Here is a 19223-nt window from a genome sequence, read left to right on the forward strand (position 1 = left end):
TTGCAAAAGAACGCAAGTTCCTACTGCGGGATACTTGTAACGGCCTCAAAAGGAGAATTACTCAGATGATACTCACGTTGGATAAAACGGTTTAAACGAGTAAAGTCAATACACTAATTCGGAGTTCATCGGTGTCCTTCTTTGGGGTGATTACGATCGGGTGACACCAAGGACTTGGCTCTTTACACGCTGAGACTACTCCAAGTTGTTCCATCTCATTAAGCTGCTTCTTTAGCTGATCCAGATAAGGGATAGGAGTTTTCCGTGCTTTTAGTTGAGCACAGGCTGTGGCATCAGGTTTAAGGTTGATCTTAAAGGGGTCACCTGACATTGCAGGTACAACAGTCCCATCAAAGACGTCTTTATATTCTTGCAAGAGAGAAGAAACAGAAGTCTCATCATCATTGGAAACAACTGGCTGCTCTGAGGAGGCTTGAAGAACATGGACCTGGGAACACACTTTAGTTGCTGAATGGTGGATCCACTTCAATTTAGACAATAGCTCGTCTTCTGAAAGTGGATGCTCCTGGGTGTGGACTTCCGAGACAGAACAGTTAGGCAGAAAGCATTCAGCTGGAGCATGAACAGTGTCAGCATGAGCTGTCTTGACAGTTGAAGAAGAAAACTGCCCTCTTTCCTTCAGAGTAGACAAGGGCCACTGCTCGTCTATGGCTCCAAGAGCTCGCCAAGCAGGGGTGCCAAGTACAACCCCATCTTCACCATGGACGATGTAGAACCAATGGTTAGCTGAGAGAACTGGGTGCTGTGGGGGCCAGGAAATCTTCAGAAGGACACGTGCTTCAACTTCGAGCTTATAGCCACCCGCAGTCTTAACAGGGCCACACTCAAGATTATAGTTCCATTCAGGAGTTTCAAAGTGAGTGATCCAATCATAACCAACACAGTTTATGTTAGCACCAGGATCAATCATGCAACTCTGGATCCAGTTGTTATTTCCAATGAGAAAATCAACATGGCAGTGACTTCCTACACTGGGAATAGGAGAAACGTTGACGGACTTCACAGATACAGTTGCACTTATCTGAGATTCCCCAAGGGCCGAAATCGACTTGAGGGAGGCATTACTGGATGGTTTGTATTGAATCGGACCAGAATCTGGTTTGCTCTCTTCACTGGATCGCTCCGCACTAGGCCTAGAGGTGCTAGGGCACATGATGGAGTTAGCCCAATGGCCTCTGTTGTGACACACCTTGCAAAAAGAATCTTTAGCAGGGCACAATTCCTTTCTGAAGGTATGAAATTTCATGCAAAATTTGCATCTTCTAGGAGTTTCGTCCGGAGTTTCACTGTGAGGGGGGCTCTGTTTGTAAGAGGTTTTAGTTCCCTTTCCTTGTTTGTAAGTAGATGCACCTGCTTTCTTTACTTGAGTAGAAAACTGAGTAGCCTGAATTGAGGTAGCCTCATCAACTTGAATATGTTGCACAGCTTTTTCAAGGGTTAGGTCTTGCATACACAAAAGACTTTTTCGGAGATCATTAGACCTTATACCAGCTACTAGTCTGGCAAGAAGTACGCGTTCCTTACAAGACACCTTGGTTGCCGTCTTGCAACAATCCTTATACTGGCATTTACTCAAGAGGGACTGCAAATCGGTGTAAAATTCTTGAAAAGATTCATTTGACCCTCGGATTCTATTGTGAAACTCATATTCGTGAACAAAGACACTTGTGCTCCCACATACCTGGGTCTGGAAAGCTTCAATGATAGCATTGACACCCGGAGGGGGGGGGGGGGGGTACTCCCCGGAATTCTTGGTGGGGGTTTGCCGCCCGGGTCTTCAAATCCCGACCCTATTTCAGACCTAGACATGCCATTTTCCAGACCCGTTTTCAGACCTGACCTCTAAAATTCATACCCGTTTCGATCAGACCTGATAATTATGCATCAGTACCGAACGGAAGTTGACGTAAGGAGTAAAAGTAAGCTGGAATGACATAGTTTATCTATTTCTTTTTCTCGCTATCAGTTAGTCGTTCCAGTTACGTACTGAGAAGAAAAATATGTTTGTAAGCTTTCGTAAATGTTCGCCGCCCAAAAAAACCCGACCCGATTTCAGACCGTAATTGTCAAAATCTATACCCGTTTTCAGACCAAAACGGCTCAAAAACCATACTCTTCGGGGCGGCACATACCTATATACCTTGTATAGGGGAGTACCTCCCCCCGGGCATTGACATCAGGGAGGGCCAATAGGTTCATCTCAGTATAATCGCTAAGGACATTTGTAAATAGAGCTAGTTGGGTTTCTTGTGGGAGTGCAGAGAAACCAGTGATAGTTACTGCAGAGCTCCATCGCTGCTTCCAAATTTGAAATCCGTCGGGAGTAGAAGAAGCGACGTCCAGGTGGGGGACTCGTGCAATTTCAGAAGAAATAAACTGAAGACTTGGACTGTTTGTTGTTGTTGAACTAGCACTGGCCTCATCAGGAGGTTCAGGACTTGGCTTGAGAGGCATATCCTGTACAACGGGAGTAAACTGTGTCAAGGCTGCCCTCGACCGAAGAAAGTATGGCTTCAGTTTTGTCTCGATAGCGAGCAGTAACGATAAGACCGGTAGCGAGCGTATAAAATGGCCGCCAAAAGGGCCGCTTCGATGAGTTCAGAACAGTGTCCACAGAGTAAATTCCGTAGGTATTTCCCAAGATGAACAAGGATGGTCACTGCTAAAGTGCAAAACTGCTGGAATTTGTGCCGATTAAGCAGACGGCGAGGCAAAAAGAAGAAATTGGCACGGTATTTATCCTTGCGACTACGCCATGTTAGATTCACTAGACCATGTGGTCCTTTGCTCGTCCCCAGTCCCTTAACAGACAATACCACAGACAGCACGCGATGCAATGGGAAAACAAAGAGACTGATTTGTTTACAGTATGAATAACACTATATCGATAATTTACACAACCAATATATCGTTAATAAAAGTTAATATTCTGGTGCACTGAAACTATTATAGATCTTTTGTTAGAGGATTCTTAGAAGTGTCTTTGGTTACGAGTGATCAGGATGTAAATGAATGCATCTTTAAAATTGATCAGTGTTTTCAAGTTCTGTCTACGCATCATGCTAAGATCGGTTAAAAACGTATTAATATAGAAGGCTTGCTCTTCCTTCAAGGATTCACTTTGATTTACTTTTGTCATTGAATGAGCATTTCGCTCTCTAGAGAGGCTACACAAATTCAGAGTAATTTTGACACCACACTAGCAAGATCTCCGTGACATGGCCCCTTTACCCCAGTGAGTAAAGAAGAGAGTAATGCAATATTTGTACCCACACTGTACATTCACTCGATACCTATACATTGTATAAAGAAATTTTGCATAGTAAAGGTCAGTAAATGGAGCAAATCGTCCTCATGTTAAAGAGGGATATGTCGACACACGCACTTCATTTTTCCTTTCAGTTTTACAACTGTAATGTTAAAAAATGAAAATAGTAGTATTTTGAAAACATGATTGCCAAATGCCATCTGAAAGCGGTTACAGCGTACATGTGAGCTGGGCATGTGAGGCCAACCATTTCCCTGGACAAAACGTTTGTCTGGGATTCCTCACTCGTGACAAATATTTCCTTTTCAGTTTACTAGAGTTATACCTTTTAATCTATGAATAGCTTTTTGAGTTCTTAGCTTTTTTGAGTTTCGCAAAATGGTCGTCGATATTTTTAGTTTCACGGCAACTGGTGGCATCAATACCCCTATCATTGCCGCTAATGAGTTTATGACATCATGAATAAAAAAAAAAGCCGTATCACAAGAATACGAACGACGATCGATGACAGAAATGGATTTTCGTGCAAAGCTCAATATACCTAATTTTACGTTTCACGGCAACTGGTGTCATCAATACCCCTATCATTGCCGCTAATGAGTTTATGAAATCATCTGAATAAAAAAAAAAGCCGTATCACAAGAATACGAACGACGATCGATGGCAGAAATGGATTCAGTTCGTGCAAGGCTCAATATACCTAATTGCACTAGCATCATTACTTCCTGCCTGGTGTTATTTTCTTAATGGCCTGCTCAAACAGGTGTTATTTCAGTATTGATGCCTTAATTTGCCCCAATTTTAGTCAAATATCTACCAAGCGAAATAAAAGCAAAGTCTGATCTTAAACTATGTGGACGAGGCATTGCCTTGGTGAAATGTGAAATTCATTGCTTTAATTTAAGACTAGGTTTTGCTGGGGACGAAATAATCTATGATAATGTATCCTAAGAAGTTTAGTTAGCATAATAACACTAATAAATGGAAAAGCCAACAGGCCAGACAACCTTGACGGAGAACGGCGGCGGCTTTGATTATTTACTTTAATATATTTTTTGCCTTTTTGGCAACTGACAAAAATATTGAACTGGCCGTCAAAAATGGAACTTAATAGCTAACCGGTCGGACCAATACTGGTATCATACCATTGTATAATTTCCGGGGCATCTGGGTTTAAATAATTGCATGCGCTGATCAGTCAGTTATATCACGAAACACTGAGATTCTTGACTGTTCAATGTGAAGACTGGAGTAATTATGAACCATACGATTGAAAACCCTGGTCTTGAAATAGTTCAATATTCCACTTGCTCGCGTGTGAGGACGATTTACCAGAAGACCGCAGAGTTTGCCTCTACTTCAAGCTGGGTATCATCTTCTATAAACATTCCCCTCTCGCTTACTGCCTTTTTGGGAAACCTGGTTATTGTGATCGCCCTCCGAAAGGCTAGGTCCATCAATGGGCCAACAAAGCTTCTGTTTCTGAATCTAGCGTTTACGGATCTGTTCGTTGGCCTTGTTGCCCAGCCATTGTTCTGTTTCCATTTGATGTCCGTAGCTCAGAAACGTTGGGATCTTTGTCAGTTCACCGAAAAATCTGGCTACATCCCTACGGTTACCTTATGCGCTGTGTCTCTCCTGACAGTGACTGCAATAAGTGTGGACAGACTGCTTGTGCTGCTCAAGGGAATGAGATACAGGAAAGTTGTAACCCTGACACGAGTCCGCATCTTGCTAATTATCATGTGGTCATCAAGCCTTTGCACTGGCGTGTCGTTTTTATGGAACGTTCGCGTTTTCTTTGGAATCAGTTGCATATCTATAGTTTTTTGCGTGGTGGTATCAACGACTTCTTACGCCAAAATATTCCTTACTCTTCGCTGCGAGAAGAAGAAAGTACAGGATGGATGTCATAATCGGCAGCCTAATCAGATACCTCCCTTATTTGCTGTGAAACGATATAGGCAGTCCGTGTCCGCGGCATTGTGGATCCACCTTGCGCTGATCGCCTGTTACATGCCGTACGCCACAGTTAAAGTTGCCACAACTTTTGGTGTTGTGGCACCTTCTCTTCTGATAGTTGAGGCGTTCATGGCAACGTTTGTTTACCTGAACTCCACGCTGAATCCTGCGCTATACTGCTGGCGAATAAAGGAAGTGAGATATCGTGTGAAAGACACATTATGTAATATTATGTGAGATGCTAGATTATTTAAATAAACTACGTAGTAGTTACACGAATATGTATAAAAGTGAATTTATTCTTTGGAATAACAAACATATAACAATAGAGGATACGTCTATTTTTTGGCGAAATCGTTTTGAACGGGGAATATTCTTCGTAAGTGACCTGCTTGATGAAAATGGAAAATTCTTATCTCTAGAAAAGTTCCAACTTAAATGCAATGTTTAAATTACTTGCAATATTTTCAAGTTATTGCAGCCATCCCAAATAATTTAAAGAAAGATGCTATTGAGAATGACCTGACAGAAGTATTCTTGAGGAACGCGATATATTTCATCTCTCTGATAATAAAACAATCTTACTGACTAAAATGCGTTGCAAAGACTACTACAAGTTTTCCCAGTAAAAAAGCCGGGTTATAACAGAACCTACAGCTGTGAAGTCTTGGTCTAAGCAGGGTTTTGATCTAACCCACCATTGTAGTAAATTATTTAAAAACATCTATAAAATCTCCATTGACAATAAGTTAAGAGAATTTGCCTTTAATTTATTTCATAGAATCTTAGTAACTATTAAAGAACTTAAGAGATTTAAAATTAGAAATGACGATGCCTACTTACAGTGTCAAAACGCTGATTCATTGCAACACACTTTTCTTGGAATGCCCTGTAAGCATTAAGTTCTATCAAGAAGTATTATCCTAGTTCAATTTATCAGAAAATGCACAAATAAATTTGTCGAACGAGCAATTCCTATTTCAAAACTATACAATCCCTCCCGCTGTGTACCGAAACCTGCGCCGCGAACTAGATTTGTTGCTTCTTTTCTCGAAAAAATATTTATATGCATGCAAAATGACTGAATCACACCCTACCTTTTTGTTGTTTTTAACGAACCTAAAATTACAATGGAAAAGTAAGAATCTTATATAACTTTCCTTTCTCTATATACTGTATATATTTGCTAGAAAGACCTCATCTTAAGTTGTTTAGTATATTTAGCTATTAATTTATTTCTTATATAATAATCTATCTTTTGGCTTCTTTTAATCTATTAAATGTATGTGTAATGTTGTAAGTACTGTAAATATTATTAGTAAAGCGTGATCTTGTAAGCCGGATATTGCAAGTATTGCGAGCCTGTAAGTATTGTAACTTTGCAAGTACTATAAGTAGTGTGTACTAGTACTGTAAATATTGTATTGTGTGTCTTAAGCTAATAAAAATCTAAAAAAAAAGGAAAAAAATTAATTGGAAGATTTGAACTGTGCAATATTGGGTGACGAGTATTTTTGTTTTATTCACATTTTGCAACCACAAGAAAATATGCCAATATTTGGAAGAACTGTTTATGAAGAGTCTTTCTCTTCACAAAGGCCAGGTTTTAGTATTTGGGGGATTCCTGATTATGATCAAGTTACAACCCCTTAAAGGTAAAATTAGGTTATACTGTTGCTATGATTACCTATTTTGTCGGAAAAAACGACCATAACTTGTTCACCAATGATTAGGCATTTGCTTGATATCATTTTGTGGAATCAACTGGTAAAAACGTTGTAGTATTGATCGGTCGAAGTGTAAGTGCTGGAAACTGGTCCCCTGGGAGCAATGCATACTGCGTAACCTTTTATTATATGGTTGGCTGATCCCAGATGAAAACGAGCATTCTGATTGGTTCCCTGAACACTCACACAGGAAGCGGTATTCCCGTGTTTCAATTGGTCGTATTTGGCTTCCTTTAGCCTTTTCCCATTTGGACTGCAACGCGACTCAACCAAATAGCGAACAATGATCGCAGGTCCATAAAACAAAATGCCATAATATTATGGTACCATCATTGCCTATACAGACTTTTCTGAGGATCTGTTTTCATTTTGAGTCTCACCCTAGCTTTTTGCAGTTTTTAACGAATCTAAAATTACAATGAGAAAGTGAGAATAAAATATAATTTGTTTCCTCTCTCTATATATATATATTTGCTACAAAGACCTCCTCTTCAGTTGTTTAACTTCCCTTAACGTTTTTTTCTTTCATTTATATTAGTATATTTAGCTATTTATTTATTTATTTATTCATTTATTTATTATATAATTATCTATCTTTTGGCTTCTTTTCCTTTAATAAATGTATGTGTAATGTTGTAAGTACTGTAAATATTATAAGTAAAGCGAGATATTGTACGTAAGTATTGCGAACACTGTAAGCATTGTAACTTTGTAAGTACTATAAGTAGTACGTAGTCCTGTAAATATTGTATTGTGTGTCTTAGGCTAGTAAAAATCTGACAAAAAAAAAATTAAGGACCAAATGACCATGGTTGCATAATACGCGAATTTAAATCCCATTGTTTACTGTCAGTTCTAGAATCGGCCGAAGTTCAAAGCTTCAAGAGTTTAAAGCATGTTCGCGGAACATGCTTTCTCTTGATGAGAATTCATAATGGTCTACCAGTAGAGTTACTTTGATGTCAAGGAGATCTGTTAGGACTCGTTTTTAAATAATTGTTGATCTTGACCAACAATAAGAACCGATAAAACAATCCAGAAGTGAGGGTAAAATGGATGGAGAACATGTTGTAAGTATAACATCGTTGCGCACTCTGCGAGCAAAGCCTCTCTTTTCCCTCTCTTCGAGCCCACACCAAAAAGTCCAAGGAACAACGGTGTATTGTTCAGAAACTATACTAAGGATATACGCATTGGAGGATTTTGAGATGCCATGGTGCTCACTTGTTAATTAGACAAATCACATAGACGATTTCTTTGTCATCATACGGTGCCATATGAGACCATGAAAGTGGCATGATTGCCATACGAAAGCGTCACATGTCAAAGTTCTTCATGGAAGGTCTTTCACCGAGTCTCTTGAGACCACAGTTGGCTTAAGACAGAGCTGCCTTGTTTTGACTGTACTTTAACTCCTTAATTGCACTTGATTGGGTGTCCAAGACCGCTTTAACGACGGTGAATCAGAGAAAATAAGCTAGCACTTATAGGACCTGTTTTCGTACCCCTCGTACCAACATAAACTCTTCCTTTTCAGCCATTAGAAGCAAATATGTTAACTTGTCTAATTGTAGCCTTCACCGCTTGTCTTACTTCCCTTATCTTCCAACAGTAAAGCACTGGGTTAAGAGTTGAGTTGAAGTAAACCAGTATTCCAGCAACATTCCAGGCGGTAGCAGTAGAAGAAGAAATGCCACTTACTGCGCCTAGAGCAGTAACAACAGTGTAAGGAATATAGCAAGCTAGCAAAGCTAAATGCACCCACAATGCACTGGAAATTGTCTTTTTGAAGCGTTGCACGTGTATCCCGGATGTACTATTGTTTTTATGAAGATGGTCCTTAATTTGTGCCTGTTGATGACGTAGAGTCAAGTAAATTTTTGCATAAGTACAAGTAGAGATACTCAAACACAACAAAATCCATCCCACGCACCATATAAAGAAGATATGCCTGTTCCAAATATAGGCGTTAACAAAAATTAACTTTATTATCCACGAAATGATCACAAATCGGCGCATGCGTGTTAAGGTAACAACCTGCCGGTATCTTAACCTCAACAACAGGGCCAAAAGTCTGTCCACGCTTATTGCGGTCAATGTGGTGATAGACTGTCCACACAAAATAGCACTTGCCATTAGTGAAAGACCTCCAGTTATTTTGCACATACTCCAGATCTTCTTTGTAAATGTTGTGAGATAAGCAATAAACAGCGGCTGAGCGATAAGTCCAACACAGAGATCCGTGAACGAAAGACATCGAAATAAAAGTTTTGATGGCGAATGAAGGGATGAATCTTTCTCAAGAGCGATGAGAATCAACACGTTTCCTAACAGTGAAGAAACGGATAAAATCACATTTACAGGCACAAAGAAGTGAGGATTAAATACCAATTTGGATCCTCCACTTTCCTCCGTACTCCTCAATATAAATTGCGAACACATAGATAATTGGTTCTCAGGTGAAGTAAAGTTGGTCATCTGGGTTTGAGTCTCTGCCTTCGAAATCAGAATCTTCGCTTGGCTGGTAAATAGGTTGTTAATTTGAGTCGTAAATGGCCGGCTTTTAACTTGGAAACTTTAAACACGGAACAGTGATTGAAAGCTGGTAAAATAGAGAAAGCCCATGAGGATTTTGCTCTCTGGTTGTCAAGGATATTAAAAAGCTACCTTTCCTTCCGTTTCTTCATTCTTCATTAGTAAAAACCACGAAATCAAAAAGGTGCATTTCAATTCTGTATTTAAAAAAAGTAATTACGTTAACTCCGATCAGACCAGCATTCGGATAAAATCAATATCATCAACGGTTGTTGAAAGGGTTATCTAAATGAACTATGTTTTAATTATTGTACACCGTATTTTATTCCTTTGGATAATGCATTAAAATAAAATCAACCTAAACTAAAATAAATATAATCATTGGCTCGTAAAGTCTACATCAATCAGTTTTGACAATGTTGTCAAAAGATATAAACAAAATAAAAATCATTCTAAACTAAAATAAATAGAATCAGCGACTCGTAAATCTACATCATTTAATCCGTTTTGACAGCGCTGTCAAAAGATTCCTGGTCAAATAGACGATAGACGCATAAAGACGGACCTTGATGCATTATCAAGCTCACCTCTATTATTACGAGTTATTTTACGAGTCATTTTAAAATCGTTAAGGAAGACATGTGGCTGTAAGGAGCACTATCCAGGACATTTTGCTGCTGGTATGTGTTCAAAACGGCTCAGACATTTTACCAAGAACCTCAGACTTTTCTAACATGAAATTACTCTTATAAAACCGAGAGGAAAATATGGAATGATTTGTCCAAGGAAGTATAAACCATCATCAGTTTCAGCAATTTTTCCAAAATACGCAGGGGAAACTTGAAAAAAATTGGCCATTTTTTTTTCAAATTATCCCAGTCAACCATAGCCAAAGATGAATGATATTGGTTTCTGTACACTTGAAGGGTCATTGTTGACAATAGTGACCCCTTAATTATTTTAACGTGTATATCGATACAAACATGTTTTTTGGCTATTTAAAGGAACATAAAATATAGGTGGCATTGCGCTTTTAACACCTGCTGTTAGAGCAAAGCCTTTCAATTTGCGAAAAGTCATTCCATTATGGGAATTTCATCCATTTGCTAAGTTTACGCAAGTGAAATTATGCTGTCGAAATTATAGGTTGGGACTCGTAAATGGCCATCCTCGATCTTTATGTAAAAGCTTTTGACTTCTGCCTGAAACTGAATAAGTAAAGATCATTAATTAACGTCATGTTCTTGAATCAAGCTGGCTCTAATTTACCCAAGAGTAGAGAGCGGGGACAAGACAATGATTTCACGGGCGAAATAGGGACGAGTGAAAGTTTGAAAGACGAGCCTGGTGAACTTTATGAGCTACCCGACGAAGAAAAATCCTTTAAAACTAACTGGCACCCTTGTTTACGTTATTTCTATTGGCGATGCTGGGGGTATCCAGCTTGTTAACATAGATTTCAGATTTTTACGCAGTTTAGGCAAATAGAAAAAGGTTATTTCCTCAAAACGTTCCGGTTGTTTGCTTTTGGTACTTTATAATGAACCACCTCTGAGGTCTTGACGTTCCGTACGATAGTCTTGAAGTTCGATCGCTTCAAATTTCTTATTTCAGAGATTTATCTAAAATAATGCAGGTTGCTTCGAATATTTGCTTGTTAGCAAACTGAAGAAGTCAAAATGAGGCCAAACCCGCAGGAGCCAAAATCATCATCATCATTTTTAATATTTATTTATGTACAGTTTTTTAACTTCTATTTCTTGATTATGATTGTAAATTGTCACTGAAAAATCCCCGTGGGGAGTGTCAATAAAGTATTGTATTGTATTTTATTGTATTGTGTCATCATCATTCGTTGACCAAGCTACGATGTCATGGACTTTTAAAAGGTGGCTCAATACAGTTTTTTGGGACCATACCTCACTTTTTAACCGGCTTTTCAGCTGTCTTGTTCTCGTCGGATCGACGTAAAATTTACCACAAATGTTGGCTTTTGATGGAAGTTTTGCAAAATCGATATTTTGGTTCAATCCGGATATTACCATAACAGCGATAATTAACACAACTGAAAAACAGTTAAACTTGAATTGTGTGCAATCTAGATTTCATATAAAAGATCATCACCAGCATAATAAGTTGAACTGAAACTTTGAACTTGTCGTCGCTTAGAATGACAGTTCCTGATTGATACGTGCTCCGTTTTGGCTGATTGAAATCTCACCGACATACGCCTTATGAAATAACTGACGTTGTCAAATCAAAAAGACCAAAGTCAAATAGGAATTAATTAGGAACGCAAACTTAATTCCTGGTTTTAACAATTATTTAAGCAGACATGTGATGACAAACTATCGCAAAATCAGCTATTCAAAATTTTATAGTGATATGAAAACAAACTCCTGTAACACAAGTTAATGGAGTCCTTCATGCTGGGAATAGGTCGCTTACTTGTTCACAACCACTGCTGAATGGTGAAAAGGCTGTCAAAAAGAAAAAATTCCATGCGCAGATTAACGTTAAGAGAAGTCCCCAATCTGTTATTATACCGTAGTGCAAAACTGCTTTTCAGATCTATTTTAAAAAATTCTAGGATGAACGTATGACAACCTCATTGCAATGAGGTGTAGCGTATTTGCATCAATAAAATAAATTTTAATATACCTTTCATCCGGTGACGATAATACGTATTATCTAAATGTATTTATTTCATTCCTTATCATCATAAAAGTCCTTTGACATCCACTTTTAATTTTTACCTTGTTAAGTAAACACTACGACAACTATAGACCCCCAAAATATTTCTGTTCAGTTTTAATGAATCTCCTTATTTATTTTTGATAGAGTTTCAAAGTGGTTATTTTTCTTTATTAAGCGAAATTCATAACTTTCGTTCGTTTGGATTTCTACATTATCAATGCTGTGTAAACAAACAAAAAACTTCTACGTCAATCTAAATCAATAACCGTCGAATTTAACAGCAAAAGGCTAAAATCTTGCCACTGTAATTACATTTCAGTTCTTGGTCAAACGGAATATTTAGAAACAAGTTGAATTTAATTGTGAAGAAAAAGCTCTGAAATGATTAACTCAACCGGGCATAAAATCCATGGAGGGACAATTGTTTTGTCTCTGTGCTCTGAAGCGATGAGCATTGAGGAAAATGTATGGACCAAGTTCGTGTTTAATCCTCCTTTCCTTCTTTCTATATTTGCGGTTTTATCGCTGTCTACACTGTGTGGAAATGCCTTGATTCTCATCGCTCTTCAGAAAGATTCGTCCCTTCATCCGCCATCCAAACTTCTGTTTCGCTGTCTATCGTTCACAGACCTCTGCGTTGGTCTTATTTCCCAACCGGTATATGTTGTCTATCTCGTGGCGGTCTCAAAGAGAAACTGGCACATCTGTGGAATAGCTGAAGCCCTAGCGTACGTAACAAGCATTATCTTGAGTGGGGAATCTATCAGTGTGCTGACTGCAATAAGCGTGGATAGACTCCTGGCTCTGTTGTTGAGATTAAGATACAGGCAGGTTGTTACTTTATCACGAGTGCGATTGTTCCTAGTCATTTCGTGGTTTATACACTTTGCCTTTTCCTTCACTTATTTCTGGAACAAGCATTTCTTTTTTTTAGGGGCCTGCGGATCAATTCTGCTCTGTTTAAGTATCTCTACTTGCTGTTACACCAAAATTTATCTGACCCTTCGTCTTCATCAGGCACAAACACATGACAGGCATCTTCATGGAGAAAATTTTGGTACATCGGGGATAAACATGACGCGCTATAAAAAGACAGTATCCAATGCATTATGGATACATTCCGTTTTGCTCCTTTGTTATCTGCCATACACGTTTGCTACTGCTGTCGCTGTAGGACGTGGCTTGTCTCCAACGAATATTAGTGTTTGGAATGCTACTGGGATACTCGTCTTCTTCAACTCGACGCTCAATCCAATTCTTTACTGCTGGAAGATGCGTGAAGTGAGACACGCAGTGAAACAGACAGTTAGGAATATTTTTGCTGCTCATAACGGATGAATCACAACTGCCATCAAACGTTTTCTCTAAGCAAGCTTTACAGTGATGAAGCTACTAGATTTATTAGAAATGTCATTTTATTTTTAGTTTTAGTATTGTTGTAAGTATTATGTAAGTAGAATTATTGTAATGCAAAAGCGTATCTTGTAATTTCTGACATCGGTTGCTGTCCGTTATTATGATTAAAGTACTAATAAAAACAAATTCAACTAGCATGATCAGATGTTTAGAGCATGGCAACGCCTATGAAAGTGGCCGGGTAGCAGAACATGGTTTGCTTGACCGTAATCAGTCTCGTTAAAGTTCCTCTTGCCTTGCTGTCAGCAAGGCTGCGGATATAGCTATAGCAATAAAGTGACCGACGTTTTATGGATGATTTTGCGAAGTGTAGTCATAACCTCTTTACTTTTCCTTGGGGGGTCAGTCAATATGTTCTTGCTTTCTGTTCTCGTAAATTTCTAACCAAGTGTTTTTCTATTTATAATTTTCTCGGTGTAGAAAAGCTGAGACATTACTACCTTTTTGAGAAACCGTGAACCAGATGACAATTGATCGTCTTTCTGTTTTTATAACAACACAGGCTTCAACCAATCAGAGATGCGCATACATTCTAAGTTCACTACAGTAAAACCCAAGTGTAAGAACCGACATTTTTTGAAGTCTGGCAAAAAAATTTCTTGTATTTTGGGGTAGTTATTGGCAATTTAGGGTAACTAGGTTCTTAATTAGGTTGATTCTTAATTTCTATGAAGGAGATTTGATAGTTGTTGATAACCAGAAAAATATATAAACTTGCGTCTTGTCCCTAAAAATACAGTATTTATTCACAACTGTACTTTATATAAACCCGTTTTTGTTATAGAAATTAATACGTTTATTTGTAATTTCAGTCTGGTATTTTCTTGTAATATAAATTTGCAATCTCAAAGTCAAACTCCTTGGTTAAATGTTTATCATAATTGAACTGTTACCCACAGAAAAGAACTTGCTTGATCTTGCTTGGCTAAACAGGTTCTTATATTTTTGGGTAGTTAAAAAATGGCAAATTTCAGCCAGCAGGTTCTTAAACCACTAGATTTTTACTGTATTGGGACAGTAAGGTCTAATTTACTCGCTGAATTACTTCTTTAGCGTTAACTACAATATTCAAGTTTCAGATAAGAATCGAATTTGCTTCCTGTTCGACCAGAAGGCCACTCACCTCAGAAAGTAAGTGTATGTCTTGTGTTTATTGACCGTTATTGGACTGGTTCACACTGTGATTCTTGTCGGGTTTTTTGGGCTGTTATGGGAAAGCAAAATTTATTTGTGGTCAACTGACCGAAGTTCCCTTACACCAGGAGCACCTAATGGCCCGTTTCGGCGCGGAAATATCTGTTCGGAAAAACATCACCCGCCAAAGAAATTCGGATTACATTGTGAAGGAAAACGAGCGTTTCTTTACCAAAAGATCACCTTAAACTCTCGCAACAATGACTTAAAACCTAAATGGCCCTGTTGTTTTCGGGGAGAAAAATGCGTCGTTAAAAGTGAAGAAAAAAGACCAGCTTGCATTTTCGTCAACCCAACAGCAGCTCGTAAGTTCAGGGTTCCCTAAAATATTCGGCAATTTAAGTTTTCAGCTAAAGAATCCGAACAGATCAACTGTGTTAGCTTGCACAAATTTCCCTTTTGAAAGACCGTTACATTATGTGCGAATACAGAAACAACATTTTAAATATTTTGCCGATTTGTTGTTCTTGTGACTCTCTTGTTGGGCCGCGTGTCTTGTGAATTTATAGTGCAGAGTTTAGACTAAGCGAAAACCATTTCGATAATGGCAAATGCCACTTTAACATTTCTTAGATGCCATTTTCATTTTATCCTTGCCTGGACCACGCCGCTGATAGTTTTAATTATCGGGAATGATTATTACTGCTTGCGTTCTTTTTCATTTAGATTTTAAAAATCATCACATATTTGACAGCAGAGGTAACAGCAATTACTTCCCTGCAGGTTAGACTAATGAATGAGTTCGGAGTTAATAGTTTTTTCATTGGCCCATTATTTCTCTTCTGAAAAATCGTTAGTCGTAAGCGTCAATTGAGTCTCCTGAATGTAAATTTAGTCCGTTCATAGATTAAAGGCGGTACTTTTGTTTTATGAAACTGCTTTTTAACGATTTCCATAATAGCATCCACTGCCGATGGCTTTAAATTAAGCACCCGAGGTTTCCCATTAAAGAAGAAGCTTTTAATTTTAACATTTTAGTTGTTTTGTAAATAGCATAAGTAATTACAAATTTATGTAGAGTCTTCGCTGTAATCGTGTTAAATACAGTGGTTTGAAAACCTTGTAGCTGCAAAAAGCACGGAGGAAAAATTTGTCCGTCCTTGACACAAAGCGAGGTATCTTAACTTTTTGTCGAATTGGTAGCTTTGCAAAGAAGAGAACACTGATCGAGGCCCTCTCTTAAAACTGACAAGCGGATTCACAAGGTAGGATGTGTTAAAATTTTTACAACAGTTTTAGGGGTATAAATAGCACCTGTGACCGGCTGAAGTCTGGGCAAACTGCCTCAAGCAAGTCCATCAGCAAGAATTTTGGTAAAATATCGAATCGACACCGTAAGCTTCTTTACATTATAACGTTCTTGGCAAAACAAGCTAAAGAAAGGATGAGATCTCAGCAATTTGGACTGTAACTTTCTTGATATTACTGGAAATCGAAAAAAAAAAAACTAGGAATTGAAACTGACTCTGTAACCTTTTTTCTCCTATAGCTTTTTATAGTTTTTTTCGTGTTGTGTACAGTATGTTCTAGAGCTTCTATTTCCTACATTATTATTAGTATATGTAATCAAATGGTGACGAGTGAAATTAAGAAATAATTTCACTTGCGTTTTGTCAGAATTCTAATAATTTTCCGAGCGTTTAGGGGAGGGAAATTATCAGAATTTTGACCAAACGCAAGTGAAATTATTTCCTAATTTCACGAGTATACCATTTGATTACCTTTTAATATTATGGGTGACAAATTACGCTCGCAGTCGTGGTCGGTTCCGTCTTGTTTACACACGAAGGCAAAAAACCTCTCGAGTACTTTATCCAACTGCTCAGGACGAACCGTCTCAGGGTTTTCCTCAAGGCCTTTTTCATCACACCAGTTCTCAAAAACCCTCACCCAGTTAATTGTGCTCTTTCGCGTATTTAGGTTTCTGCAGCGTCTTTTAATGCCGTAACTTCCTCCATCCGTGACATCTGGACGATGGGACTTTGTAAGTGGGCTAGAGTACCACTCAAAATGGAGGGGACCCACTTTTGGGTTACTTCCATTAAAAAAGTATTCTAAAACGTTTCTACTTAGCGTGACATCGAATTACACTTTGCTGTGGTATCAATTAAAGCTGTGCACAGGATTAACAAAATATCGGGGTTTTTTTAAGGCGTTTTGGTTGAAAATGATGTAGTAAGCCTGGGGTACAGTGAAAAAGGAGCTTCTGGGAGAGCTGAAAAGCTGTCATTTCAATTGAGTGTGTGCGCACCTCGATCGGCCCCAGCCGCGTCGCTGAGAAAATTAAACAAATTCATACTTAACAATTATTCCACGAGCGCGCATTGGATAGCCAACGAGGCGCGTAACGCCGAGTTGGCCATCTATCATCTCATATCCAGCAAGCGTGAATGGAATAATTGTTTTATTAAAAACAATTAAGAAATATTGCTAGATCTTGCTGATTTCGCTTTGTAAGAACAACCAGAAGACAATTTAATGGCCGCTATTTCTCGAGCATGGTATAATGGCTCATATACCATGGCTGCTAAGCCAATCAAATGCCTGGAATTGCATTATACAATGATCCAGGTTTTAATCATGAACATTATATCATGCGTTTATTTCTCCTAAGGTTGGCCTGAGATCTATAGTACTAGGAGAAGATGGAAAACTCTTCGTTTTTCCCGAATGCGACCCCATGCTATACCGCTACTGCCGAGCCAACTGTGCTGCCAGCATATCATGAAATACCACATGCAGCTGTTTTAAGTACTGTGCTGGGCGTGGCCAGTGTGGTGGGGAGTCTTGGAAACACCTTGGTCCTCTTGTCCATAATCAAGTTTGATAACCTGCGGGACATCCCGGACTTGTTTATTTTCAGCCTATCTTTGTCCGATCTCCTGGTTACAGCACTGTACCAGCCTTTGAAAGCTTACCGAATCAAAAATTTTCAAGAATCTTCCACCAATGAGGTGTACAGAGCAATTTCAACGTTTCTTGGGTATTTTTCTTTGATTGCTTCCATTACAAATGTGTTTTGGGTGACTGTTGAGCGTCTGATCTCCATTCGATTTCCTCTGAAATACGACATTCTGGTGACCAGACCCCGCGCCGTTGTAACTCTTGTTTGCATCTGGGCATTTTCAGTTACACTTGGGATAATTGTGTCCAGAAACAGCTTCTTCAGACCGCACATAAGCACGTTCTTCCTTCTTTCAATCGCTGGAACAGTATCAATTTACATTTACATATTTTCGATCGCCAAACGACACGAGGCCGCAGTGGTACAAAGTGGTTCATTTGACAATGAAGAAAGGCCAAGCATTCCCAGGAAGCATAAGGCGGCAAAAACTATCGCGATAATTCTAGGCGTGTCTCTTTCTTGTTGGCTTCCGCTTCTTACTTTTGGATTCTTTCTGTCTAAAACTGCAGATATCGATCCCTCCTTGGTTATCTTCTTCTCACTCCAGACCCTGTCAGTTTGCAATTCATCCATCAACCCTTACATATACTGTGCTAGGAGTCATAGGTACTACGTGGCGTTTGTTACGCTGCTTGGACTGCGCAAGCTCGTTCGTGCACGCGCACCTGTCATCCCACGTGATCCAGTAGAAATTCCACGTGATGTCTCAAATGAGCTTCAAAAACCGTAATCCAGTCCTGTTAGTCCATAAAATTTTCAAATCAGTATAATTCTATAAAAACATTGGCCATGTACTATGTCTGTAATCACTGAGTTATCGGTGAAAAACATTTAAACATATACTTTTCGGGCCCGGTAAGTTACCGAGACTTTCGAGAAATGGGCCCCTGGCCTCTCCGCTCTCTCTCAAACAACTCACGGCGCGGAATGAGTTGAGTGACAGAGAGGGAGGGTCGAGGAGTGGACTACCTGAATACCGCAAATTAAACTGGAGGACGTTGCCCTTCAGAAGGTAAATTTCACGAAATCATTACAACCAACTGTGTCAAAAAAGATTTTGAATACAAAGATCTTGATTATCCGTTTTTAACGTTCACCCAGACAACAACTACTGATCAATATCATTTGCATATTTTTTTGCAATTTTATCGTTCAAAGCGAGTTGATTGAAAACTTTACTTTTTTGAAGAAACCTTTACTGTACGGAACACAGACAGAGGTAGACAGAAAGCTAGACACAAGTGTTAAATGCACACTATATTTAACAATTATCCTGCGAAATCGCGCGGAATATCGCCTGATACTTAGCCGACGAGGCCGTAGGCCGAGTTGGCTAAAATCAGGCGATATTCCGCAAGATTGAGCAGGATAATTGTTTTATTATTCAAAACATTGATAACAAAGCACAGGTGTATAGCAGAAAAACTGGAGGCGATCTTTATCTGTCATAAAAATAAACTTGTAACATTTTTCCGCGCGCGGACCGCCTTGAATGAAA

General features: G+C 38.8%; 3 protein-coding genes across 3 annotated transcripts; all 3 read left to right on the plus strand.

Moving 5' to 3' along the window:
- The first annotated feature begins 4493 nt into the window (after positions 1-4493).
- LOC146464398 (histamine H2 receptor-like) lies at positions 4494-6670 on the plus strand. Its single transcript, XM_085129838.1, has one exon. It carries the CDS (start codon positions 4547-4549, stop codon positions 5486-5488), a length of 942 nt encoding a protein of 313 aa, XP_084985964.1. The 5' UTR covers positions 4494-4546; the 3' UTR covers positions 5489-6670.
- Positions 6671-12540: 5870 nt separating this feature from the next.
- Positions 12541-13550, plus strand: LOC146464399 (trace amine-associated receptor 1-like). The gene has a single exon (XM_085129924.1). The coding sequence runs from the start codon at positions 12592-12594 to the stop codon at positions 13546-13548; it is 957 nt and encodes a 318-aa protein (XP_084986050.1). The 5' UTR covers positions 12541-12591; the 3' UTR covers positions 13549-13550.
- A 2759-nt stretch (positions 13551-16309) lies between these two features.
- LOC146464400 (adrenocorticotropic hormone receptor-like) lies at positions 16310-18685 on the plus strand. The gene has a single exon (XM_085129851.1). The coding sequence runs from the start codon at positions 17466-17468 to the stop codon at positions 18453-18455; it is 990 nt and encodes a 329-aa protein (XP_084985977.1). The 5' UTR covers positions 16310-17465; the 3' UTR covers positions 18456-18685.
- Positions 18686-19223: the final 538 nt, after the last annotated feature.

Source organism: Pavona decussata, unplaced genomic scaffold (genome assembly GCF_977016875.1).
Source record: "Pavona decussata unplaced genomic scaffold, jaPavDecu1.1 SCAFFOLD_164, whole genome shotgun sequence".
Lineage (NCBI taxonomy): Eukaryota > Metazoa > Cnidaria > Anthozoa > Scleractinia > Agariciidae > Pavona > Pavona decussata.

What these genes read in the sequence shown, in the direction of transcription:
- LOC146464398 (XM_085129838.1), top strand. Translation starts at nt 4,547, where the DNA reads ATGAACCATACGATTGAAAACCCTGGTCTTGAAATAGTTCAATATTCC.
- LOC146464399 (XM_085129924.1), top strand. Translation starts at nt 12,592, where the DNA reads ATGATTAACTCAACCGGGCATAAAATCCATGGAGGGACAATTGTTTTG.
- LOC146464400 (XM_085129851.1), top strand. Translation starts at nt 17,466, where the DNA reads ATGGAAAACTCTTCGTTTTTCCCGAATGCGACCCCATGCTATACCGCT.